General features: G+C 27.8%; 2 protein-coding genes across 2 annotated transcripts; both read right to left on the bottom strand.

Annotated features, from left to right (window-relative positions):
- Positions 1 to 3,953: 3,953 nt before the first annotated feature.
- LOC119683462 (transmembrane protein 26) lies at positions 3,954 to 9,021 on the bottom strand. Its single transcript, XM_038097146.1, has 8 exons — positions 8,714 to 9,021; positions 5,869 to 6,179; positions 5,620 to 5,800; positions 5,408 to 5,559; positions 5,088 to 5,289; positions 4,600 to 4,656; positions 4,315 to 4,527; positions 3,954 to 4,244 (listed from the first exon to the last, which is right to left on the bottom strand). Exons 1-8 carry the CDS (start codon positions 8,905 to 8,907, stop codon positions 4,052 to 4,054), a joined length of 1,503 nt encoding a protein of 500 aa, XP_037953074.1. The 5' UTR covers positions 8,908 to 9,021; the 3' UTR covers positions 3,954 to 4,051.
- Positions 9,022 to 11,808: 2,787 nt separating this feature from the next.
- LOC119677447 lies at positions 11,809 to 27,301 on the bottom strand. The gene is made up of 17 exons (XM_038088789.1): positions 27,198 to 27,301; positions 26,940 to 27,132; positions 25,729 to 25,845; positions 25,521 to 25,631; positions 24,212 to 24,370; positions 23,975 to 24,112; positions 23,817 to 23,917; positions 23,527 to 23,764; positions 23,178 to 23,471; positions 22,908 to 23,088; positions 21,634 to 21,836; positions 21,071 to 21,575; positions 18,617 to 18,951; positions 18,444 to 18,553; positions 17,454 to 17,764; positions 12,050 to 12,180; positions 11,809 to 11,992 (listed from the first exon to the last, which is right to left on the bottom strand). The coding sequence occupies exons 2-17, from the start codon at positions 26,961 to 26,963 to the stop codon at positions 11,912 to 11,914; spliced, it is 3,039 nt and encodes a 1,012-aa protein (XP_037944717.1). The 5' UTR covers positions 26,964 to 27,132; positions 27,198 to 27,301; the 3' UTR covers positions 11,809 to 11,911.
- Between the last annotated feature and the right edge of the window lie 463 nt (positions 27,302 to 27,764).

Here is a 27,764-nt window from a genome sequence, read left to right as displayed (position 1 = left end):
TAATGTGAAAGCTCTCTAAGTTTATTACATGAGAAAAAGCATAAAAAGTCATATACCGTATAGTTACACAAATCAAAATGACCGTGTAGCGAAGACCGTAAAAATTTATTTGAAGAAAACAAGTTTCAAATCATATTTTAATTGTTTTTATTTTATGTGTACTTATTTTGATAGCCACAGTATTTTATAAGTTTTAGAAGCAACTATAATTTGTGCATTGGCACTTAATATCAATTAAACTGCCTTGAATAAATTTAGGTACACTATTCCTGTAGTATGTTTCATTGTTAAATACATACGTTTTTTTATTGGGAGTGAAATATATCTAACCCAAACATATCCACAAAAGTTATATAATGTAGTATAATTAATTCTACAAACTTATTCTATATAATTTATTATTATATGTATAACTATTTAAATTAATAGTTATTAATTTTAAGCATATTATAGTACATATATTATAATATTATAATATAACTATTAAAATTGATATATTTAAACATATTAAAAATAAATAAATTAACTGGAATAATACTATAACATATTTTTCAATAAAACATATCATAGAAATAGTGTACCAAATTTTATTCAACGCAGTTTATTGATATTAAGTGCCAATGCATAAATTATCGTTGCTTCTAAAATTTAAAAATATTTTACCAATCAATATATATAAATATGTAAAGAATATGTGCATATGTACATATGTAACAATAATTTTTTGTTACATTGCTTGTTTTCTTCAAGTAAATAAGCAAACATTTTCTTTCATTAATAAATTTTTACAAAAAATTGATCTGCTTAAAGCAGTAAAAATTAGCAACAATTTGCTTTGCCTAGTAAAGCCGTCATATAAACAATTATTACAAATGCAAGTTGTGATCTTACTTTCTTTAACAGAATTGTATTAATTTCTGTTAAAATCATAATAACAAAATATACGGTGTGTAGAAAATGTGGATTGTGTTCATTGGACATCTAATGTTGGTATGCTTCAACGAAAGCTCTAAAGTGTATAAGAGCGAACTGCGACATCTTATAGAATTTATTATTTTTGTTTTTGCGTATAGTTACACAAATCAAAAAGACCGTGTAGCGAAGACCGTAAATTGAAAATCATATTATTACAAGATGACTCATTACAATGTCAATACGATCTTTGCTTATTACCACTTATAATAATTGAAACGACGGTTAAATTTTAAAGATTGTGTAATAGGAAAATAAATCCAAAAATCGTAAAATTGTAAAAATATAATAATTTTGTTTTTTTACGGGCTAATTGGTCAATAGTGAAATAACAAACTTTTTAAACTTTTTGTTTTTAAGAGATTTTATTTTAAACGATATTTCGACTATAATTTATTGTCATCATCAGGATATTATAAAATGTAAATACTTTTATTAAAAACAAAAAACAATTTAAAATTAGCCCGTAAAAAAATAAAATTATTATTAAAAATTTTTCGTCATTAAAACAATAAACTATTGTAAAATTATAAAATCGTAAAATTGTAAAATAGCAAAATCCAGTGAAAAAGCGACATAATGCATTTTGTTTTTGTTAATATTTCGTAACTGAAGTGTTATTATAAGAAGTGATCTTATATATAAGCGCATATCTCAACAACGCCTGGACCAATTTGGTCAATTCATTTTTTCAATGTTCGTTGAAGTCCAAGAATGGTTTTTACGGCGAGAAAAAAATCGGATTATTGCTAATTCCAAATTGGTCCAACCAGAATAGATGAGTTTGTGTGTTGTAATAAGTTTTTATTTATTGTAGGTAGGTTTATTAAATCCCCATGACTTCCTTTGCTGATCATTATCTCCACTATCCAAGCGAGCTACCCACTATTTACATATTTGTCACCTTTAGGTTTTCACTGTCCCTTTAGATTATTTTCCAATCAGGTTTGAACCCTAAGTTCACCTCTAAGTTTGAAACCCTCTGACAGACATCCCAGTCGGGGTTTTTTAGTGGATCCCAGACTGTTCCGTTCAGGAGATTTTTTGCCCCGACTATAAAATAGGTAGGAACAAAAAACTGCCACATTCCAAATCTTTTTGACAGAACGAAGTCTGTCGGGTCTGCTAGTTTATGATAAAAGTATTTATGTTTTTAACAAATTTTATATCCGGCTATAGGTCACTTTTCTTTTGAAAATAAAACCTTTGTATATATTAAAAAATATTAAACAAACGTTTCATTTTAAAAATGTTTAAAAAGGTGACCTGTAGCTGGATATAAAATATATAAAAAACATTATTAAAAAACCCCAGGTGGAGAAACAAACTATATAGTATTTAATACTTATATTTAATATATTTAATTATTATTATATTAATTATATGCTATATATTAATATATTACATATATTATTATATTAAAATTATGTTATTTAAAATAATAGTATAAATTTATATTTTAATAGTGCGAAAATGATGAAAAAAATATGAAAGCCATAATATTTATATGCTGTACATCTAAAATAAATTATTATGTTATAATATTTATATATTTAAAAAAAAGTCTTCTCTTTTTAAATCAATACAAAGTTTGATATTGCATAACATACCTCTTCCAAAATTTTTTCGTTAGATGTTAATAAAATTGACACTATACTAACATTTCCTACTTCTCATATATTTCAGTTGTTTTTGCTGTCGCCATCGTTTAGTATAATACTAATCTTTGGAAAGTCTAAAATAATTTGGAAAGTCTATTCTAATAATTTCTCTTAGAATAACCAAAAGTCAATTCTGTCATCAAAAGCATATTGCAATTAAATATATTGAAACTCTAACTGTAGAAGATTTCGACAGAAGAATATTCAATTGGGGTCCACCTCTTATTAAAAAAAGGAATATGAAAATAAAAAGTCTGCAATAAAGATCAAACAAAATTCGAAAAATATAGTTATAAATACAATATAAATATAATATAATATATAATATATATATAGACAATAATAATTACAATAAACACTTGGGGATTCATTAGTTCTGATCCATTATTGCTGTTCAACTGGTTATTCATATGTAAGGCCAATACTCTAATCAAACTCAGTCTCTGACAAAACTATTGTTAGCTATGTGTTAGCAATGAATTGAAAATTGTCTTAAAGGGATCATAAACTGAAAAATGTCCCATTGGAAGCCAAAAAAATATTATATTTCACACCCAATGGTAAGGTCCAAAAAATATATTGAAACAAAAATTTTAATAAAATCTAAATAACAAGTTTGTAATACTAGTAGTTTGTTTTTATGTTTGATCGATTGGTTATAGTAGCTGATAACTCTTATACGGACTATTCATAATTAACGACTATTCGAGCTATTAATACTACGTTTCTCAATAGAAATCATTCACATAAGTTAGATTAATTTTGTTGAGCTTATTTCTACTTGCTGTTGATGAATAGTCTGACATACTCTTAAGAAAGTACTCCCATAAAAAATGTTCCCAAAATTATCCAAATTTCATTTCAGTGCATCGATCAAAAAATTCGAATTTCGTTAACCGATTTTAATATTTTGAAAATGAAATGAAAGATTAAATTTCTTCATTCATGTCAGTAAATTTGTGTAAACTATTTGGTAGATATATTCAGATCTGTACGTCAAAGTTTAAAATTTTTAACTTGAATGAATTATTAATGCAGATTATTATGTTTTAAGTATCTTTTAGAGTACAGAAAAATATATCTAAATATATTGAAGCAAACTAAAGTGATCATATTTTGTATAAGCGCAAATATATATATTTATTTCATAACATTTTTTTAATACAAATTTATGATATTCAACAGTACAAAAGTATTATCTCCTTACAAATTTCTTTCAACTTTTTTATAGTTTTTTTTATAAATATTCAATATTTTTCGTTTTCAATTTCTTCCAAGAAATTGAAACAAAGACAAAAATCTCATGAGATGCTTAATAACCTCAAAGCCCTATTTTTTAGGACTACAAATACAAAAAAATCTTATTTGATTTAACAAATTTTCTAACGACTTCTACTCCTAAGCTCTTATGCATCAGTTCAGGACGATTCGGACGACGAGTTATCTGAAGAATCTGTTGAGCTGGATGAACTTGAAGAGCGCTTATGTCGTTTCGATTTTTGTTTCTTTTCATTGATGACCTCATAACTAGGTAGCGTTGAGTGACTAGAATCCGATGAATTACTAGAATTTAATGACTCTTCAATAACCGCTTCGATTCTTTTTGATTTTCTGCAAGAGAAAGAGAATATGTTAAATATAGTTTAATTCTTATTCATTGCGAACCTTTCGTTCAACCAACTTTTTATCGTTCTTATCAGCATTTTTATTTCGCCTTCCTTTCTTCGCATCCACGTTTTCACTGCCACTTGGAGAACTGCTACGATCTCGTTTAGATTTTTTGCCTTTCTTGTCCTTGCGTCTTGAGTCTTTCTCGTGTACGATTTTCGTCGAGTAAAGGTTTTGGGAGCTGCCAGTAGAGTAACCGGTATCCTTTCGTTTCCGTTTCTTTTTTCTAAAGTGGGGAATTCATAAAATAATTTATTTTTGATATATATTTATGGAGGAAAAAATATTTGTGTATTACTTGTCTTTCTTCGCCTTTTTCTTATGATCATAATCATCTTCTACATAGTCTTTAGCTCTATGAAAAAAAGAAATAATTATTTATGATTTTATTCCCGATTGATATAAATATAGTTAATTATTCAATTTGAATAAAACTATGCAAGGATAGTATGTAATCAATAATTTAATTCATACATACATAGATTATTTATATAAATACATTGGTATATAGATATATATACATATGCATAAATATATTTTTTAATAATTTTATGTCAAGAATCAATTTTTGCTATAATTCAGCAATTTCAAAGAGATTATGTTTAGAATATTATATATTATATATAAAATATAATATATCATTTTAGTTTAAAAGTAAGTAATTTCTCTTATGTATAACACGAAGTATTACATATTGATGTGTTCAAGATGATGTCTCAGGTATTTAATAATTAATAATATTTAATAACCTCAAATATTACATTTAAAAATAAAATAATATTTTACCTCTTAATTTTTCTCTTCATATCCGTGCCTCGTTCGGAGGATATCATATAGATACTATTTGCATCTTCATCGCGTACTCTTCGTCGTGACTTATAATGTCGAGATTTTGAAGCATTTTTGAGTTCCCGACGATGTTTCCAAAACTCAGCATTCACAACATAAAGTCGATATAATTGCAAAATAATGACCAATGAATTTTTGCCTGCAATATTTAAACATTTTACATATGTACAATATAGTTCAATAATATATGTCAGGGATATGCTGTTATCTTATGCCACTGTTAGTCAAAAGTTTCATTTATTTACTCATTAACTTACAAGTGAAAAAGACGTTCATGTAATTAATAATTTTATATTGAAAAATGATGAGTAGACGAAATGTCAGGAAGGGCGCATCCTGTAATATAACATTGAGAACAATTCCCCAAACATCAATTCCGCAGCAGCAGTTGTCGCAGCAACCGGTGGGACTGAAATATTTACAAGTTTAATATATAGAATAATAATTAGGACTAAGACCTTCTACTAACTCATCGCTTTGTTGTGAACCACTGCCGCGTGGTCTACGTGCTCTAGTCGCTGATAAAACAATAGTGAATTGTAAAAGACTCCATGACCAAATGCCAAGAGTTAAATATACCAAAAGCGGTATCTTGGCTATGGAATCATCCTTATATGAATCAAAAAATTCTATTATATCAGCAGCCGTACCTTAATAATTATAATTATTAAACTGTATATAAAATACGTAATTATTTTTAAACAAAAAACTTCATTACCGATATAAACTAAAAGCAACTGACTTAGTTGATCCCGCGTTAGATCACCTTTTGGAAGTAACCAACGTCCAACAATCAGAATCAACATTAGAAATTGTTCAATTAAAGTAGTCCATGTATCAACATTTATTTGAGGCATATCAATGCCTGTATCGCCTAGTAAGTTATCGAATTTATCGAGTGGTGATTGATCACTGGCATTTGTTCCAGTATTAGATTTACCAGATAAACGGCGTTCGACTTTATCCAATTCCAGAAGCCAAATTGCAGGTACTATACTGCCTAAATACAAAAACACTGATGGGCAAAACCTAAGAATTGAAAGAATAATAAAAATATATAATATTCGATTTTAAAATATTAGAATGTCTAAATTATGAATTTATAATTCGAAGTCAAAATTTCACAATTCCGGTTTATGACTAAATTGGATGATTTAAATATCGAGTCCAAGTAAAGTAAGTCTCAAATGAAAAATAATAATCTGTTAATGTAACTGTAACATCGAAATTCGGGTAACTCAATAAATAGAGTAATAATAAAAAGACTCCCAAACTGAATATTTAGGAAGACCGTTTGCTTATATTTATTGTAAAGCACTTTCTTCCTTTTCCCAACAATTGCGATTAAAATCTTTAAATGGAAATGGAAGATTAAATATTCTTGAACAGTTCCCTAAACGGTTGTGATTCGTTTACAACCAAAAGTTGTATTCTTACAGGGTATTTTAATAAGACTGCTAGATTTATTTTAAATAAATAGAACTCATATCTGCATATCATTGAATCTTCCTATTTTTAATTAAATTTCTCGATACAGAAAGATTTCAATAACAGTTTGCACGCAGTATGCTCAGATCTTTTAGTTGTTTCGAATAAGTACTTCATGGGTCAAATGTGCGAGCGGTCTCGTCCGACCCAGTTCATCTGCTACACGATTATTAAGAAGATCAATGTTGAATTATGTGAACTATCACTTAAAAATACATTCTAAAATAGCCCTAGGTATAAATTGGATTGAAAATAAGAATTTCAAAGCAGTCCTTCTCTCTTTATCTGATTTAGTCTATATATTCCTAATCAATACATTATCCATTTCAAGGTACGCTATAGCTTTTCTAAGAGCATCTACTTACAACAGAAAATACTGCAGTAAGCAAAAACCTATAATATGTAGATGGAAATGAGAGAGAAGAGAAGAGGAGAAATTGGAGAACTAAAAATTTCTCCTGTGTCTACATTCTCACCGATTTTATAACTGTCTAAAATTATATTTTTTCCAAAGACCGACCTACAACTAAGTGTCTCTGGATAAAAAATTAATTTTTTAAAAGTTTGATACCATATATTATAATAGTTAGTTTAATAATAGTATCCTGTTAAACCTAAAATGGCAGAGATCTGAAAGTGAGATTAAAAAGTATATATAAATATAGTATATATCAGGTGAACTGTGCCGAGGAAAACTATAAACAAATACATATAGTAACACTAAACGAACATTGGGAACTTATATTAAAGAATCAGATAGAGAAGCACAGCTGCCAACTAAGTAATAGATAAGAATATAGTTCGTAATGAACAGGACAAATGAACCGACAATATTAGTACGAGCTATCTAATAATTCAACAATAGCAAACATTTTAATTGTTATTATTATTTTCATTATTTATTATTATTTATTTATTTTTATTTCGAAGTTTTGATTCTATTAAAAATAGCACCAACTCTATGTTTGTAAAATCTGTTATTATAACATAACTCTGCCCTGATAAAAGGGTCAAAAATATTAGTAACGTTAGCAATATTTTTAAATAGAAACATAATTCATAATTTTGTATAATAATATCATAATTTTGTAAATTATAATATTTAATAATTATAATTTAAAAATAAAATAAAATAATAAATAATATCAATTATAATTTATTTATATTTTAAGTAAAAAAAGCTTATTTAATGGAAAAAAAAATTTTAACTTAAGAAATCAAAAAAAAAATAATTTCTGACTAAAATGATTAAATAAATAAATTAATCAATTATAGTTAAATTAAGATAATATAAAATTGCATGAATGTACTGTTAAAGAACTCAATAACACTCATACGCCATGTGGAACTACTTAAGCTCTGCAATTGATTTCAAAGTAATTGCAAAAAATTAAAATTATTCGAAAATATGTGTACATAATTATTTCATTGTCTATAAATATATTATTTATTATATTTGAATATTTCATTATAAATAATAAAAGGGTTTAATATTATTAATTTTTATTACAGAAAATAAATTAATTTGATTAATTGCGCTATAAATATTATTAATTAATTATTATTAATTATTAATAAAACAATACATTTAATAATGTGAAATTTAAAACTGAGGATATAAACAACTAACTCAAAAAATATTAAAACATAATATTTTATTTAAAAATATATAAAATTAAACTGAGATGTAAATAATATTTTCATTAGTTTTTTAATATTAATTTCGGAAAATAAATGAAAATTTATTGAAGACATCTGTTTCAATAATATAAATTTGTATCTTATTTCCAATCAAGTGTGAACTTGGGAATTTCATAAAAATATTTCATTATTGGAAATAAATAAAAAAAAATTATGATTTCACTTTTTAATTGAAAATCAAAGCAAAACATGACGTAATTTCATTGTTTACATTGGAAAATAAATCAGACCATTTGGATCATAAGAAAAAAAAAATATATTTTTATATGTATAATATATAAGTTTATCGACTATAGATTTACTATTCGTAGTTAAATAAAAAATTTAATTTTACAAAATAAATAAATAAATAAAAAAATTACTAAGTATCTTACCAACGCCATTCTTGGGTTTTCTTAATCATCAACGTAAAAATAGCCTCCAATAATAATATGAACAAAGGTCCACAAAGTGTCCAATATATAATCTCTCCTTTATTCTCGGTCACCTGCCAAATTGCAATCATGCTATGGGCGCTGAAGATAATGCGAGTTAAAATCGCTTTGATGGTTGATATAATTTTCGCCATGATTTCATAATTCCTACTTTATCGAAGAGTCTCCCCCACATAAGTGTATGTGAGAGGCAGGGGGAGACAATTTCACTTTCACTTTTAAATACTGAAGAACTTAACCGTTGCGAACACAATGAAGAACAAACCGAAACTGAAGGCAAAAGTGCTAATAGAAAATTAAAAGTGGCTAAATGATTTTAATGGTCGTCTTTTAAAAAATTGAGGACAATAGCAATGATTGTCTTATGAGTATTTAAGTAAAAAGTAATCGGTTAGTCTTAAAAATTTTCTAACTACTCAGAGTAAAAATATTTACTACAAAGAGTAGATTAAATATAATATATAAAAATATAAATATAAATATAATATAAAAAAGTAAAATACTTTCAATCGAAGACATTTTTTAATAGACATTTATTTTTATTTATATATATATTATTATTATTATAATAATATATTATATTATTTATTATTATATTATTTACTATATATATTATAGTATATTAATTACTATATTATTACACTTTATTTTTATTGAACTTTTTTTTATTTTATTATTATTATTATTATTGTTTATTAAACGCTTATTATTTATTTTTTAATAAATCTAATATTTAATATTAAAAGTTATTTGTAATTTAAAGGTAGATAATTTAAAGGAATTTAATTTAAAGGTAGGTAATAATTTATTACATTTTTACATTTTATTATTATATTATATATTATTTTTATTTTATTATTATATTTATTTTTTAAAAAAATTAATAAATAAATCTAATTAAATGTAGAGAGCTAGGAAAATTATACTACGTTTTATTTCACTTATAAACAGTTTTTTTTTTAATTTTACGATAATAAGCTTTTAATAATTATTAAATAGAAATTATAATTGTATTTCATTACGTTAAATATTATCATAATACGAAATGGTTTTCAGGACTATTTTAAAAAAGGTTCCGTTAATAGTTCCTATCTCCATAAAATTTAATATGTTTCTACATATATTAATCCATTAAATTATTTAGTACACCGATCAGTTCAGATTTACTTAGCTTGGTTTTTTGAAAGTACCTATATTAAAATTATTCTACATCCAAACTACTTCAATACTACAGATCTTCCCGTAAAATGTTGATGATTTTTTAATTTATATAAGTTGCTATATATAATATTAGGAGGAAATTAATAAAAAACAAATACAGTATTGTCTTACAAATGACTTACCTAAACCACAATTATTCTTTAAACTATATGAAAGGAAGAGATATTTCACCTTTATAATACCTTTAAGATACCTTCAATTTTTTTCTCTTTGATTATTTTGAGCTTGGCAATCAATATCTTATAGAGATTATAGTTTTTATAGCACTGGTACGCAATTATAAAATAATATATTTGAAGTCTTAGTATGTTTTCTATAGAAATAAGAATTATATCTTGATAATCTGATAAATCAAAACTGATTTTGATTTTTGAAGTGAAAGTCTATTTTGGTTTAAAAACTCTCTGATATAAATCAGAGAAATATAAGAGATATAAGTACGATTTCAATAGTGTAACTAGCATTATAATTTAAAAGTTAGTTATAGTAAATTCCGTAAGATGTTACACTATCTGATAAGTAATGTCTTATAGGACAATATATACTTCATTACTAATATATGTTTAAGAGTTTATTGCAAAATAGTTTATTATTATGAGTTTATTATAAAACAATATTTATAAACAATTCCAAAATAATTCATAAATGAACGCCATTAATATAGTTTGTTGAATAGCCAAAGTCGAAGTCAGAACCTTAAGCTATCCTTGTGGCTTAAATATTCATTTCACTAACAGTTTGAAAATATATACCACTTTACTTATTTTCATTGGCATAAATGAAAATAAGTAAATTATATTAACATATTATAATGAAAATACTTTGAAATTGTTTTTAATAATTTCTCATATATTCAAAATTATAAAGAAACTAAAACACAAAATACAGAAAGAGGTAAAAGTAATTGGTCTAAAGTAATGTCAGTAATAATAAATTGATTAATATCGAACCAAGTATTTATTCAAGTCAATTACCAAATCAGAATCAGTAGTATTTAATATAGAACTAATTGGTCTAAAGTAATGCCAGTAATAATAAATTAATGAATATCGAACCAATTAATTTTATTTAAGTCGATTACCAAATCAGAGTCAGTAGTTTTTAATGAATTTTTCTCCATCGCTACCATTGCAGACATCACACTTAGGTTGGGTTTTTTTGCACTATGCGTTATATTTCCAGTCCATATGTGTAAATACCGTTTAAATTAGCGCTTCCCACCTGCAAGCATTGCAGGATGTCGACGTACCTTATTTGGCGCTAATAATGACTTTCCATTTTGCCTTCCATCAGAGCCTTCATCAGTTCAATTAGTTTTACGCGCTTCTCAGCAAACAAATAGTAAACAAACCACACGACTGCGGCGGTCAACCTCAGAAATTCACAGTCAAAATCATAAAAAGTGACGTTTTACAGCATTACACACCCAAACTGTGAACATATCGCACATCGCACAAGGCACACAAACACATTGTTTAGTGCTGCGTAAGTTCATTTTGTAGTCTAGTTTCCTTGGGTTTGTTTTTCTCATTTATTTTGTTAAATGCTTTTCAATCGTTTTCAGAGACTACTTATGGGTCAATGTGATAGGGCAACTTTGATTGTTTTATTCATTTGTGGAGTCTTTTTTTCTTGTCAAAATATTAGGGGATGAATTTAGTGGTACTTAACTGTTGATATGGTCACAAAGTTCTTTAATCGTTTAATGTAGAAAATTTAATTTTATGTCATTTATTGTAAGGATAATGCCTTATACATAGTATAAATAACAAACTTACTATTAAAAGTATTTTAGTGTAAGATTTATAAAATTTTTGGGGGGAAAAAAATTAATAATTAATAACTGTAGGGTATAAAAAATCTAGTTAAACATATTATTTTTCTAATACTAAAAAATATTATTAACCATCTAAACTCTCAAAAGCTACCACGAACTAAATGTTGATCATAGATCGTTGCATATTTGATTCCAGCTTGGCGTTGTCTGCTTTCCAATTGCTAAAATAGAATATAATTATTAATTTATTTAAATATATTATATCCAATCATATTTACAATATTTAGTCCAGGAATTGTGGATGCATTTGATTTCTTAGGTCGACGACGGTACAAAATCATCAGGAAGACAAAGACTATTGCAACGATTAGAAGCAATGCAACTGGTATAGCGTAAATTAAAGGCGAAGCTACAAATATGAAAATTATATAAATTAAATAAATTAAACTCAAATGCAACTGAGTTAGTTAAATATATTTTTTAATTGTTTTAATAAACAATAAAAATTTATTTTTCTTAAAGAAATAGAGATTAAGATTTTAGTACAGAAGTAATAGACAATATTTTTAAAATCTGCATAATACTAACAATATCTAACTTAAGCCCCTATATGAATACGATAGATCCAAAACAAAACTATGAATACTGTAAGCATCTGAATGACGTCAAAAATGTCAGCCGTATATTTAAAAAAAATATGTGTGTTGTCAACTAGTGTCAGTATAACCTAAGTTTACATTATGCTAATTTTGTAAAGATCTTAATAAACTAGAATTTAATTCGCCCTCTTCACATACTCTCTTATCTACGCCAACGTCACACCCAAGCTTTCTAACTTAAATAAACCTAGATAAAGAGAGGTGTTAAACCTTTTGATCATATATCTCTCCCCTAATAACTGAAATGAATTTTCCTCATTGATGTGGATATTTTGAATAATTTTCAATTTTTAAAAACAACTACATCAGAATCTTTACTATATCATGATATATGATATATGTAATATGATAAAAAATATTTCTAGGTTAAATACATATATATTTTTTCATTGGAGAAATCAAATAGACAAATTAGAAAGGTATACCTAGATGACCGTCTGTGTCAAATTTCAACCATTTTCAGATTAAGAGGAAAACGGAACTTACTTCTCTACTTCTCTTCAATTGGTTTAGACAGTTACTTCAATAGTTTACCCCTCTCTAGTAGTTATAACTGCTCATAAGGCAAAGTCTTGTTAGAGTGGTAATAAACAGGATTAGCGAAAAGTAATCAAAGTCAATCAGTTGCTTTTTTCTATTTTATTTGTGGACGGGTTGTGCCATATGGGTAGTTTGATATATATATACCTTAAGTCATTTCTTTCAAAATATCGTGTAGGCAAGATAAATTTTATTAAGGTTCAAGTAATAAACAGATTCAGTTAGATTGATGCTAAAGGCAATATTATACAGTTTTAGGCTGATTTAACGGAGTTACAGTAACTATAACCATTACTTTGATTATTTTAGATTTATTGTTGATTACTTTGATCAGACTCTTGACGGTCATTTTAGAGCGATATATTATTAACGGTACACTAGTGTTATTCGAGAGAGTTTCGCTAGTCTTCTCATGTTCCATGTTCCAACTATGGCTATTAACCTATTATCTGGCCAATTTTTGAAGCGTGTTGTTTTTGTTTTTTGGATAAAAGTGTCGTATGATATATAATTTATATTGAAAATTAATGAAAGTACCTTAAATTAGAAATCTCAATTATGTTTACACAATTGTTTTAATTATACCAATTTGCTTTTATGTTATGTGAAAAATAAACAATAAATTAAAATTTTTAAAATTATTCTAATTATATACCTAAGTTAGCAAGTATCTAAATTTTCTAACAGTTCTTCATTACTAACCAAATAGTTTAAGCGAAATAATGTTGTTCAGCGGTTTATTTTACGTTTTTATTATTATCTCTATTTTAGAAACTGGATACGTTAATGCTAATAAGAAATTAGGTAAAATAGTCGGTGGTACAACAACAACAATTTCTCAAGCACCCTTCATAGTTCAATTATTTTCAAGTCAAGGTGTATTTTGTGGAGGAGCTCTAATAGACCCAGACAGAGTAATTACTGCAGCTCATTGCGTTGATGGCAAAACTATTGCTGATGTGCAAGTAAGAGGCGGTACAACGGCCTTAAATAGTGGTGGAGTTACAAGAAGTGTAGCAATGATAACTATTGCAAAACGTTTTAATTCACGAAATATGAATATGGATATAGCTATGCTTAAATTAACTTCTCCATTAATTGGCGATAATATTAAAACTATTGCTTTGTCAACAGGTGGCACAAAAGTTGGTAGTAATGTGAGAATTTGGGGATGGGGTATTGATGAGACAGGCTCTCAATCAGATGTATTAAAATACACCGATGTGAAAGTGATTAAAAAAGCTAGGTGTAAACGTTACTATCCAACAACAAGAAATAATTTTTGTGCATTCACATCTGGCAAGGATGCATGTTTTGGTGATTCAGGTGGTCCAGTTACATACAATAATCAATTAATTGGTCTGGTTTCATATGGCAAGGGTTGTGGTGTTCTACCAGGTGTGTACACAAGTATACGTGCTCTTAAAAACTTTATAAGCAAAACACGAAAATTATAAAATTAATATTATTATTATAGAAATAGTTTAATTGTGTTATATGAAAATAAAGAATTAATTAACAACTAAATAAATAAAATGTTTAATATATATATTATGAGATTGTGAATGTACATGTACATATCTATACATAAATACACATAAAATTATGTTGGTATATCGTTAGTATTGTTAAAACTAAGACTAACACTATTTATTAAAGAAAGCAAATTGATGATATTACATTCTACAGAAATTCAAGAAGATATATAATTAATTTCTAAAAAAGGTCTTCAATCAAATATTGTGAAAGATTTATTTTAATTTTAAGTGGGAATATTACAGGTCACTACCCAACTTGAACACTTCCGTTCTAAATATATCATTTTGAGTCTATTTTTAAAAGAAGGATTAAAAAAATATTGTCCTCTAACCATTAGATTTAATATTTTTTAATTAAAATAAACATTTTTGAAACTATTAGTAATATTCCAAACTAATTATCTTCCAAGTCTGAAGATATCATTTGGTTATGACAATATATACATCTCAAGGGTACAAATATATACAAAATTTGTTGTATTTTATTTTCTTAATTTAATATAGAATTATATTCAATATAAATAAATCGACAAACTTTTAAAGAACCATCCAATTGCTCAATACAAAAACAAACATTTGTTTTGGTTGTATTTAGTGAAATGTAGTGATTATAATATTGTTTCAATAATTACACAAGTGTAGTTTTAATAATTTAACCTTGTATAACACGATACATAAGTGATTTATTATTATTATTTCTTATTTAACAAGTTGGAAGCTTGGATAGATTTAAGTGCTAGGCTTTCAAAGTTTAAACATTAATATAGGCGGTACTTATGATGTTTTCGATTGCTAAAACTGGGGTAACTTTTCCAATCAAGATACACTTTTAGTACAATTTTTATTGTCAAATGATAAATCTCGAGCGAAATATATAACACTCAAGATTAATTTATAGTACTCTAGATATTTTCCAGATTAGCAAGATTATCCTGAAATTTTTAGCTGCTTAAAATTCATATTAATATATTTTTTAAAATTATATATTAAATTTTATATTAATATTGAATTTGTATATAAAAATATTTAATAAATTTTTTATTTATAAATAAAATTATTCTTTCATAATTTAAATTGATAAAAAATTAAATCTTATATTCAAAAATATATTTTTATTAAATTAAATTTTTACATTTTATTTTTAAAATAATATTTATTAATTATAAAAAAATATATTTTTTAAAATTACACATAAAATTTTAAATTAATATTGAATTTGCATTCAAAAATATTTAATAAATTTTTTATTTATAAATAAAATTAATTTTTAATAATTTAAATTGATGAAAAATTAAATTTTATATTTAAAAATATATTTTTATTAAATTTAAGCAGATAAAATGTGAATATATTCAATATATGTATTTATGAAAAACGTAAATACCCACTAACATAACTATAAAAGAGTAAGATTACTCTAAAAACGTTCGTTTGACAGATCGAGTGTAAATCTAGATTGAATCTAAATTTACCAATCGACAACGCCATTAATGAATGCTGATAGACTATTAAAAATTTTAAAATACTGAATGTAGTAAGTCACATATAATATCCACAAATTAAATCGTAACTCTGCAAGTTTAGTCAACAGGAAAGAGAAGCCTTATGTGAATATTTCATAATGAAAATACAATTGTAGGATATTCAATTCTTTAAGAGTTCATAGTAAATATCCCGTCGATATGTACACTTAGAAAAATATCCATTAACCACATACTAGTTAAATTAACTTTATCATTTTTTTAGAATAATTTTAACTCATGTGGTAAAGATGATATAAAAACAAACATGTGGTATGATTGCATCGAGTAAGAATATTTTGACCTGAGATTTAGTTAAAATCTGTCTATATATATATTTATGAATACAATGAATACTAATGTAATGTAAGATGAATATATGAAATAAATATGATTATATGATAAATATGATTCTGAGCTTCATATTTGGCAGGACCCGAGTTCGATTCCTGGTACTTGCAGTCTCAAAAATAATTATTTACGAATAATTAAATATAAGAATTATTTCCAAGACCACTGATGAAGGGTATTTGGCAATACTGAAACAGCTGTATGGTCAGCCAAAAATTCAATTAATTAAAATAATTTAAAAAATAAATTTTTGTTGTTGTTTCACTTCTGTTCGAAAACCTCTTTATATATGAAATAAATAAATTAATTTCAAATGCAGTGAATGCTTGTATTTAGTGTTACAGTTTACTTTAGATATCTGGACAAACAAGTAAATGAATTAACTGGATTTTAAGCTAAATTTTTACTGTATATTTGTACTACTGAATAAACCTATTATAACCTATTAGTTATATGTTTGCTATAACTTACCCCTTGGTAAGGAGTGAGACCTACCAACACTTCTACTGATCTTTGGGCCATATCATACAGTATGAATACGCAGTTCCACGCCGAATGAAAGTAAAATGCAATCATTCTTCCCGTGAAAGTTTAGGTCTAACCACAGCCACCACGACACTGTCAACTTCAATTGGTCAGGACAGCCGAAGTTGCGGACACTGTCCCCGAGGTACCAGATATAAACCTCCGTTCGGTATCGAACGATAGATATGCCTTAACACGAGAATATTATAATTCCTTTACCGCAAGGTAAATAGCAGCGACCTTAGCTCTGGCGTTCTAAAGAAGGTTAATTCTTTATTGGCCGAACGATAAACCAGCTCACTACTTTAGATGCTCTTAAGGTGCTTATTCTAGCTATGTTGTTTACAACTTTTTAAATATCAGCAATTACAGCATGACCGTATCAATAGCCAAAGCTTGTGAATTAATGATCAGCTAAGCAAATGCTACAAACTGTATCTACACCATAGATTAATAATGGATACATTCAATTTTAATTCTAAGTATATTTTTTTTTTAGAAGCAGATATTGATTCTCAATAAGAATAAACATTTAAAATAAGTACTTACCCTTTTTAACCGATTCATTTGGTTTAGCAGTTTTTATATATCCTTTCTCAATATCCGCATCAATTTTATGATTTGCTGGTGTTGTAGTTCGAAGTTCTTGTCGAGTTACATACATTGTGGTAGCTATATTACTAATATTTTGTGAAGGTACTGCCGCCATAGTAAAGAGAGCTGGTGTGGTTGCTTCACTGGTCGATGATAAAAATATGTTCGGTGTGATGTGATTATCATTAGGGAAACTAATAATATTCTTAGTTGGACTCGGACGAAAGCTAATTCCATTGTCATGATTGTTTTTTATAGCAGAGAGTCTAAAATATTTTATAGATTTTTATAAGAGCATGTTATTTAAGTTTTTATGTTTAAATCTATAGTTAACTATACTTTAATAAATTCTACAATATAAATTCAATCACAGATAAAGATAAATATATTAATAGGCTTTAAAAATTCCCTTAATTATTTATTTTAATAAAATTAAATATTAAATTTATTTTAATACTTTATATCTACACTTTTTACATAAAAATGTAGGAACCATTTATCGGATCCGTTTCCTACGTTTCGGCTGCAAGATTAATATACCTATTATTATAGGTATTAATATACCTATCTTTCATTTTTAAAAAGCTATTTATTATTTTTAATTAAAAAGTATTAATAATGTATTTTTCGATTCCTGGTACTTGCAGTCTCAAAGAGATTATTTATGAATAATTAAATACAAGAATTATTTCCAAGACTACTGATGATGGGTATTTGCCAATACTCGAAACAGCTGTATGGTCAGTCAAAAATTCAATTAATTAAAATAATATAAAAAGAATTTTTGTTGTTGTAGTTTACAACTCCTCGAAAAAACCTCTTTAAGTATTAATAAAGGAAAGTATCTTAGCCATTATTATTCTTTATCGAATAATATATTCGATTCGTGTTTCTTTATTGATCTATCAATGGTATAATATTATACCTATTCGATATTATTATTACCTGAAGTATCCTAAGTAGAAGCAACTACAGAACACATGTAGAATACTAACAGCTTTAACCTTGCAATTGTCTGTTACCCAAGCACTATTCCTATTCCTTCTAGAGAGGCACTAAGATGAGTTTAATGATTCATGATTAATTTAAAACGGATTATTTACTTTAAAAAAACTTACAATATTTTCATCTGATTTAGATTTCGCTAATTTTATTTGTAAACTATGAGTATGCGGTTCCTGATGTGCTTCATTGGCCTTCCAATCTAATACAGACGTTAGGATTTTTAAGTCAAAGACGGCGAGGTTAATAACGTAGTTATTTTGATTAGTAAAAAAATCTTCAGTATATTGCACTATCGACACACAATATGGAGTTGTTTCAGATATTAAATTTGCTTGACGTATCTTAAATGAGCCTTCCTCTTTGGTATGAATAGCAGAAATAGAAAATTCCTTTTTTAATAGATAATTCCCTGTCATTTTAGAAATGCTTATACTAGCAAAATTTGTTTCTGCAATAATCAAAAATAATATTTATATATATATGCCTATATAAATAAAATCTTTAGAACTTAAGTAACAATATTATTGAAAAGGCCCACAAAAACAAAGAAATTGCGCTTTGTGCATTTCTGGATATTGAAGGAGCTTTCGACAATACGAGTTATGGCTCGATCTCGAATGCCTTAACTAACAGAAATGTTGATTTTAATGTTATTTCCTGGATTGAGGCGATGCTTCAAAGCAGAAAAATTACATCAACCTTAGGTAGAACGTCTGTAGCTGTTGAGGCCGCAAAAGGTTGCCCACAGGGTGGAGTACTGTCTCCTTTGCTCTGGTCAGTGGTTGTTGATGAACTTTTAATCTTGTTGGAGAATATTGGTTGTGACGCCATTGGGTATGCAGACGATCTAGTTATAATAGTATCTGGAAAGCATGGTAGCAGTCTATCAGAGATCTTGGTAGGGTACCTTCGACGCATTTTAGCGTGGTGCGAAAGTGAGGGTCTCTCCATAAATCCGGAGAAAACTGTTGTTGTGCCTTTCACACTCAAACGTAAACTAGACATAGGTCCCGTACGTTTAGGAAACACTAATATTTCTCTTTCCAGTGAAACAAAGTACCTAGGTGTTGTCCTAGATGGTAAACTCACTTGGAGTTCACACTTAAATAAAGTATATAACAAAGCATTAACGGCTTTATGGACAATACGGTCCTGTATAGGTAAAACTTGGGGCCTAAACCCAAAGATTATATTTTTGATATATCAGGCAGTAGTACGTCCTATCATGACATATGGTTGCCTGGTTTGGTGGCAAAAGGTCACACAGGCTGGATCTATTGCTGTTTGCATGAAGCTCCAGAGATTAGCGTGTCTCTTAATGACTGGTGCTATGAGGACAAGTCCAACTGCAGCACTTGAGGCTATACTTGGATTGACACCTCTGCACATACACATTCAATCTACGGCTGCGCTTAGTGCGTTTCGACTAAAACTCCACATGAACAAGAGTTGTCTTGACTATGGTCATACAACAATATTAAAAATATTTGGAGCACATAAAATTCCTCAATGCGATGGAGACTATACAACAGAACTCCATCGTTTTGGCAAAAAATTTGAGGTACACCTACCATCACGTTCAACGTGGGAGAATGGAGGCCCACAGGTTGACCCAAAAAGTTTGGTTTGGTACACAGATGGATCAAAGATGGATGAAGGCACTGGCGCTGGTGTATTTGGACCCAACACCAGCATTTCGGAAGCAATGGGCACATGGCCGAGTGTCTTCCAAGCTGAAATCCACGCAATCAACTTATGTGTAAGATCCAATTTAATCAAAAAACCTTCTGGCTCGAAAATTGTTATTTACTCTGACAGCCAGGCTGCTCTTAAAGCTCTTTCTTCTTGGACTTTCAAATCAAAACAGGTCCTTGAGTGTTACGATCTTCTGCAATCACTTGCAGCTCGGAATAAGGTAAACCTTTACTGGGTTCCGGGCCACAGAGGAGTTTTGGGAAATGAAAAAGCTGATGAGCTTGCCAGAACTGCATCAAAAACTGCTTTTATAGGCCCTCAACCCTTTTGTGGAATAAACTGGGCTAGTACAAAACAGATTATCAAGGAAATGGAAAATCATATGCGGCTAGAGTACTGGGTAAACTTTCCAGGACTCAGACAAAGCAAAGCACTGATAACACCTTACTCCTACAAAAACATTCTTAAATTCTCAAAATGTAATTTAAGGATGATAACGGGTTTCATTACAGGTCATTATGGTCTGAAATATCACCTTCATAAACTACAATTATCTGCTAACTCGGAATGCAGATTATGCCTCGAAGATGAGGAAACAACCATGCACATTCTTTGTGACTGTCCAGCTTTAATAACGCACAGAAGAAACCTGTTTCATAAGGAATTTCTGTCACCAGAACAGATTAAGAACTCTTCTCTAGATTTAGTTCTAGACTTTATTCACAAAGCTTTAAGGGGCTTTGTTTAATCAATAGTGAAACTGGTACAATAGGTCTCTTCTGGCCGCAGTACCGGCTGTTGGGCAATTTTCACGAATACCTTTTATTATTATTATTAACAATATTAAATATTGTTATATCTTCATTACTTACTAATGTTCTCATTAAGAATTAGCTCACTGTAGCACATTTTCTCCACCAATGAATTTACTCTCTCAGTAACTTTTATGTTATCCGTAGAGCCATTACTACTCCTTGATTTGAGTATATCTTGTATAAGTTGCAAGTTCATTTCAACATAAGCCAAATCCACAGAAATTGTTTTTACTTTATTATTTGTGTATCGGTCACCGGAGTAACTTCTATATCTATCCAACATTTCTAAATTTTTTCCCTGCGCATCGGGTTGACTTGCTATATCATTATTTGCACTCACTGTAGTTATTTGATCTAGAACTTCCAGAAGTTTTTCTAAAGTCGATGGATCATTTAAATCAAGTAATTCCAAATTATTTTTGGCTCTTGAGACAAATTGTATAATTTCATTATGGGAGATATAAAATTGTGTAGTCGGGTGTTCCACCAATTTATTTATTTCTTTATGCATAATATCTTTTATATAGTCTCGCCATTCATTATATCTTTTCAGATCAGCATTCTTTTTGAATAAAACACAGATGAAATAAATTCAATCAACTTTTAAGAGGTTAACTTACCTTATATGTAAGTGCTGCCATAAATATGAGATTATGTGCAGTCTCGTAATCTGTTCTTATAAATGCCGATTTTACAATTTCTTTTTGCATGTTGAATTCCGTATCAGTTATTGTAGTATAGTCAATAGATAATGGGTCTCCATAAATTATATTACAAGCCCCTCTAACATCACATATTTTGACAAATAATTTAATCGGACTACCTAGAAAAAAATAATATACATTAATTAACATAACAAATGCATATATATAATACATATGTTGAAATAGATCTATTGTCTATATTAGGATTGACACGTATTCTGTAAATTTTTAAATTATAACATAGTTTTTATTTTTTTATTCCATAAATTACATTGAGTCATATATATCACCTAAGTGATGAAGCCGTTGTTTGTCGAAAACTGAATACTTACAAAAAATATACTCTAGACTCTCAATATTTATTTTACAAAAACGATGGACATCAATATCCGAGACCCCAAATTATATAAGTGATACCTCAGGTTGCAATGATTTGTAAAGTAATCAACCCAGAGAGTCCTTAAGTCTACCGTGTTAAGCGAAAGTATCTAACTTGATACTTTGATACTCCCACCGATAGTATAAAAATATTTTTCTTGAGATTGATCTACACTATTAGGCCAATTGTCCATAAATTTTGTCTCCTTCCATTTCATAGTAGCCTTATTTAAGTGGTGAGTTTATAAAACGGCTCTGAACCAATTAAAGACATATTTTTATCTCACTTAGGATCTATTCTATCAATATAGTAGTAAGCTCCCTAATGCGTTGGGAAGGTCTAATGAATTATTTATTATATTTAATGTAATCCTTGCAGCTTGAAGTACTCTTAATGCGCCGTGACTATCTAACAATATGTAAATGTGGGTTCCTTAGATCTTCTTATTAAGAAAGTATGGAGGTATTTTTCACTGATTAATTAATAGTTAATTTATTATTACGTTTAGGTACAGTAGTGTACTATTATCTATGAGACTCACTTTCTTAACCCTAGAGAAATACTTCACATCTACACTATGCATATATTAATTAAATTCATAGACCTTACTTCAGTTGAATAAAATTTTCTGACCATTATTAATTCAGTAAAAATAATATGAAGGTACTAGACTTATTTTGTAACAATATTAACACTTAAGCATAGAAGATGGATAGTATTGTATTTTGTTTTCGTTTTGGAACCATTTCAGAAAAGTTTTTCTATTCTATATAGTAGATAATATATAAGACATAATATACATTATATTTACTTGTGTAAGGTAATACAGAATCCCATGATTTATACTCCAGATATTCTCCAAAACAAATAGTAGAACCATCAAAGTTTCCACACAATTCATAAGTGATGGGAGAATCCAGTAATAAATCTTTACCACTGGAAGCACTTATTTGAAATACTGTTCTTAAAGCTGTTCCTTTATATGGTCTGATCTGCAAAGTTATTAGTGGTTTTAAAAGGACTCCATTTTAACAAATGCATTATTCATATTTATTAATTGTACAAGTATATTTTAGATCACCTCAATTTTTCCTGCTGCTGGTGGAGAGTTGGTATTAATTATAAACTCAAAATGACTGGTTACCAATTGTTTTGAAGTTTCCACCTCACTGTAAGCCATTGGACAAACTGCATCTAAGCGAAATTTATAACGTACATCTCCTTGTAAACCTTTCCATCGAGTATTATCCATACTTGGAGCAGGTATCTTTAAAACAATTTCTCGATTAACTGTAGAATTTCCAAAATCTGCTATTTCTGTCAAGAAATTCTTTTCTAAATTAGAAACTTCAGTGTGCCCAAAGTTATCTTTGCCCTAAATGAGAATTAAATAAATATTTTATTAAATATTGTGTAAATACAGCACCCACAATATCATCCTGATTAATGTACTTAAATCCTTCTTCTTGGGCACAAGTCCAACCTGCTTTGCATTCCGGAATTAAATCCGTTACTAATACACTCAAATGAAATGAGGAATTTGTAGCGGGATTGAGATTAGGTACATGCGAAAAGTCATAGCTTAAAAATATATTGGAGACAACCTCAACTTCAGCGATTTCTTTAGTGATCTTTTCATTGAATTTTATATTAGCCACCACTTGATATCTGTGAAATATAATTTCTTAAATAATGTCAAGTTTAAAAACTAATTAATTACCTGGCAGGTTTTGGAAAAGTAACAATAAATTTCGTATCTCTTTGTTGTATATCGGTATATATTTCGGAAACATCGTCCATATCAAAATATTCCCAATACATCTACAAATCGATTTATTGAGTTTGTTATTATTGTAGTTTTTTATATTTCATTCTTACTTCAATATTTTCCATTTCATTATCAAAGTCTCTTATAAATAATTGAAATGCTAAGGGCTTATTTACTCCGATTTTCGCTGAACATGGAATTATGTGTGTTTGAAGACCTCTACTAACAACGTTGATATCAATAGAATCCTTTAATATATGGAAAATATTATTATTTCTGTTATTTTATTTTTCAATAAGTAGTTAGCCCTTTTTATCGTTTTAGAATATTGGGCGTTAAGTAATTACTTTGGCTAGTAGTCTTGTGCTATTCACTTCCAATACGAGAGCTTCAATGGAAATGCTGCTTTCCGGTTCAAACACATTTTTTGGTATATTAAGTGTAGTGGCGGTGACATGCTGCAACTCTTGAAATTCCTCATCTAAGTTATGAATTTTCCAACGTATCTTAAAAGAAATGAAATAGTTAACATTTTTATATCTTAGTCGCATTTTGTTATATTATAATATATTTTTAATATAAAATTTATTATAAGATAATTTATGAGACTATTGTTCTATAGTTCTGTATAGTTCTGGTAAAAATTATAAGTCTTGGAAAGTATGCAGTAATTCCGGTAATAAAAGTTAGTTTTTTTTAACTTTATAAGATCGAGTAATATTCAGATATCTGATGTATTACGAGACGTAGTTAAACATAGTTACCTGAAATAATAGTCGGCAATCGGCAAAATTACTTTAGGTTCAGCTCTATGGCACATTTATGGACATACTGTTTTGTAATATGAATATTATGATGGAATAATAAACCTTGTAATACTCTTGAAGTTATATATATTGGAAATATATATAAATTAGATTAGATTAGATTTTAAACGGGTTGAAAACTTGTCACTACGTTACGGCATCGTTTGAGAATTATTGTTGTGGCATCGTTTGAGTATTATTGTGACAAACCCACTTCAGTTCTATAGACGAGTTGCAGTTAAAAACGCCATTATGTCCTTTGGAGAGATGTTGCCTAATTCAGTTATAAGGGGATAGGCAGTTGATAAGTATTAAAGTCTGAGTCTGGCAAGGCTATCACAGTGACACAAAATGTCTTCTGCTGTTTTCTCTTCTTCGTAACAAAGTCTGTGAGAAATCCTGTGACAAGTCGGATGCCATTTATATTCAGCATTAGAAGTTCTTTCGTTATAATTATATATAAATGCAGGAAGCGATTACTTAATCTCTTAGGTTAGATTTTTTTGTATTATAAGTCGAACAGATAAGTTGCCACAGATAACTCAATATGAAAAAGTTAAAAGGATTCACTATAAAATCTATGGATAAGGCTTTACTTTTAAAGTTAAGAAATGCTTCATATGATTCATCCAAATAGTTGGAGAGTCTGTTTCCAATATAATTCAATTAAGCTATTTTTATAAGTAAATCGTGTTTGTATGATAATTATCTCTAATACACTGTATTGAAGAAACCAAATATTTTTTTTTGTAAAATAAAAAAATCATTAACTTACAAATTTGGTATATGTGGTATATATAGATAGTTATATATTATTTAATATAGATATATTGAAAGTCATTATACTTACAAAATAATTGAACTTTGGCTTACAAAATGATACTTTCGCATGTAAACTATATTTGGAGGCCGCAACTGTTGTTTCTGATCCAATCAATAATAAATTTATACCTTCTGGAACCTGGAAAAAAATTTTAATTTAATATTATTGTTGACATAATATATTTGAATTATTTATTTAATTTAGTTAAAATAGGTTATAATTTTTTCTTATTTACATTTTCATTTTGAAAAACTCCATTAGAATATTGAATGGTGAACACTTGCTCTTTAGTAGTTTCTCCAGCATCGGTAATACCATAAACATGGAATATATAACTTACACCGGCTACAACCTTAAAGTAAAATAAAGATAAAAGTTACTTCATATTCAAAATTATATCATTATAATATAAATTTAAATAATTATGTTGAAGCTATTTGAGCCAGTGCTGAAATAGCTTTCTTAATTCGAGGTATTTTCAAAACCTCTCTTTACGCCTTGACTGGATTATTGTTTATCAAATCATCAGACTAAGCAATAATTGACCTCAGATCTTCATACCTTCCCGAGGAGCCTGTAACCATTCTGAGATTTGATAACGCGGTGTTGGTAAGTCTGTCAGTTTTCGCAAATAGTTTCAGGGCTCTATCCTTTATATATTTTTTAATCAGATCAATCTTGAGGTCCCTGAGGATGTCATTAGTCCTAATGTACAATGGTATCTTGAAAAGTCTTCTCAGAGCCTTGCGTTGTGCCATTTTACATTTATTGTAAAGATGATGATATTGAGCAAATTGTGTGTTTACTATAATTGGAAGGAATAGAACTACACATATATATATAACTTTCCATGTATCTCAGTTACCGATTTTTCACCGTTTTACTACCACATACACATACATATATATAATTGTTACTATTATAATATAAATATATAATGTAAGTATATCAGTATATTTTATCTGTTTACAGGCTGGCTTATAGCTTATAGACAAAAAGAGTAAGGTGTGAAAGCAATCAAATAGGATAGCTTATTGCTAGTAATTAATATTTATTAATATATAATATCAATAAATATTTCAAAAGATATACTGGTTCCAGACTGATATGAAGCTAGATTTATACTGGACAAAACCGATTTTCTTGATATTACAATAACTTTGTACAAAAATAGTTATAATTGTGTTTCTAATATTGTTGATCATTTGGTTTTATATATATATATTTTAGTTGGGATAAATAACATTATCTATTGCTAATAGATTACAACATCATTTAGTTCGTTTAACAATGTAAAGTAACTCGGAAATCCAATTAGAATATTTATATAGTAGTAAAATTTTAAAATAGGAGTTCAAAAATAAGATTTATAGATCAAAAAATCAATATTAAAAAAAATTTATAAAAAGGTATGAACCAGGTATCAACATTTTACACTTTACTTACTTCAGCTTTACTTATGAAAACCATGTTATCCTTAGAAATCGTCAATCGATCTTTAGTGTTGAGCCGCTGTTCAAGGGCTCTCACTGCTTTCCATACAATCAATGTTTCACGTTGTGTAAAAATCTCTGGACCTATCGTTTTAAAAAATATTCGAAACTTGTATGAAAGCTTAAAGCCATCCTTTGGTTGAAAACTATATATAAAATAAATATTTTATTAATTTATTTGACCAATCACAAATTAAATAAAAATACTAACCTAACAGTTATGCCATCGGGTAGCTTCAGAGCTGTAGCATTAGAATCTTGTTTGCAAATATTTTGTGGAGCTATAATTCTAAACGAAGGAACTTCCTGTAAAGTTAAAAAAAAAATTTATTAATTTGATATTATTAAAATATATTTCAAATTTTTTAATAAATGTACTTTATTAATAAGTACATACAATTCGTACAGATGTCACTGACTTACTTCAATGGTTTCAGTTCTGTTAAATATAAAAACTAATATACATAATATGTAAACAAACTTTAATTTCATTTTTAATTTTTTTTTTATTTTTAAACCTGAACCTAATAACAATTTATTTAATTTTTACAACTTTTAAAAACAAATATTGACATACACTTCATAACTTTGACTAAGTGGATTGTATGCACCGGCTTATTTTCTTCGGAACTATGGTAACTAGCCCGGGCCAAACATTGGAACAAACCAAAACATAAAATGTTATTTAATTGTGGAATGATACAACATTCAACAACATTGAAGGAATTATATTTTCTAAAATCAAAAAAAAAAAAATAATCTAATAAAGTTAATATAG

The sequence above is a fragment of the Teleopsis dalmanni genome, chromosome 2, assembly GCF_002237135.1.
Source record: "Teleopsis dalmanni isolate 2A chromosome 2, ASM223713v2, whole genome shotgun sequence".
NCBI lineage: Eukaryota > Metazoa > Arthropoda > Insecta > Diptera > Diopsidae > Teleopsis > Teleopsis dalmanni.
This window is presented reverse-complemented; position numbering and strand designations above follow the sequence as displayed.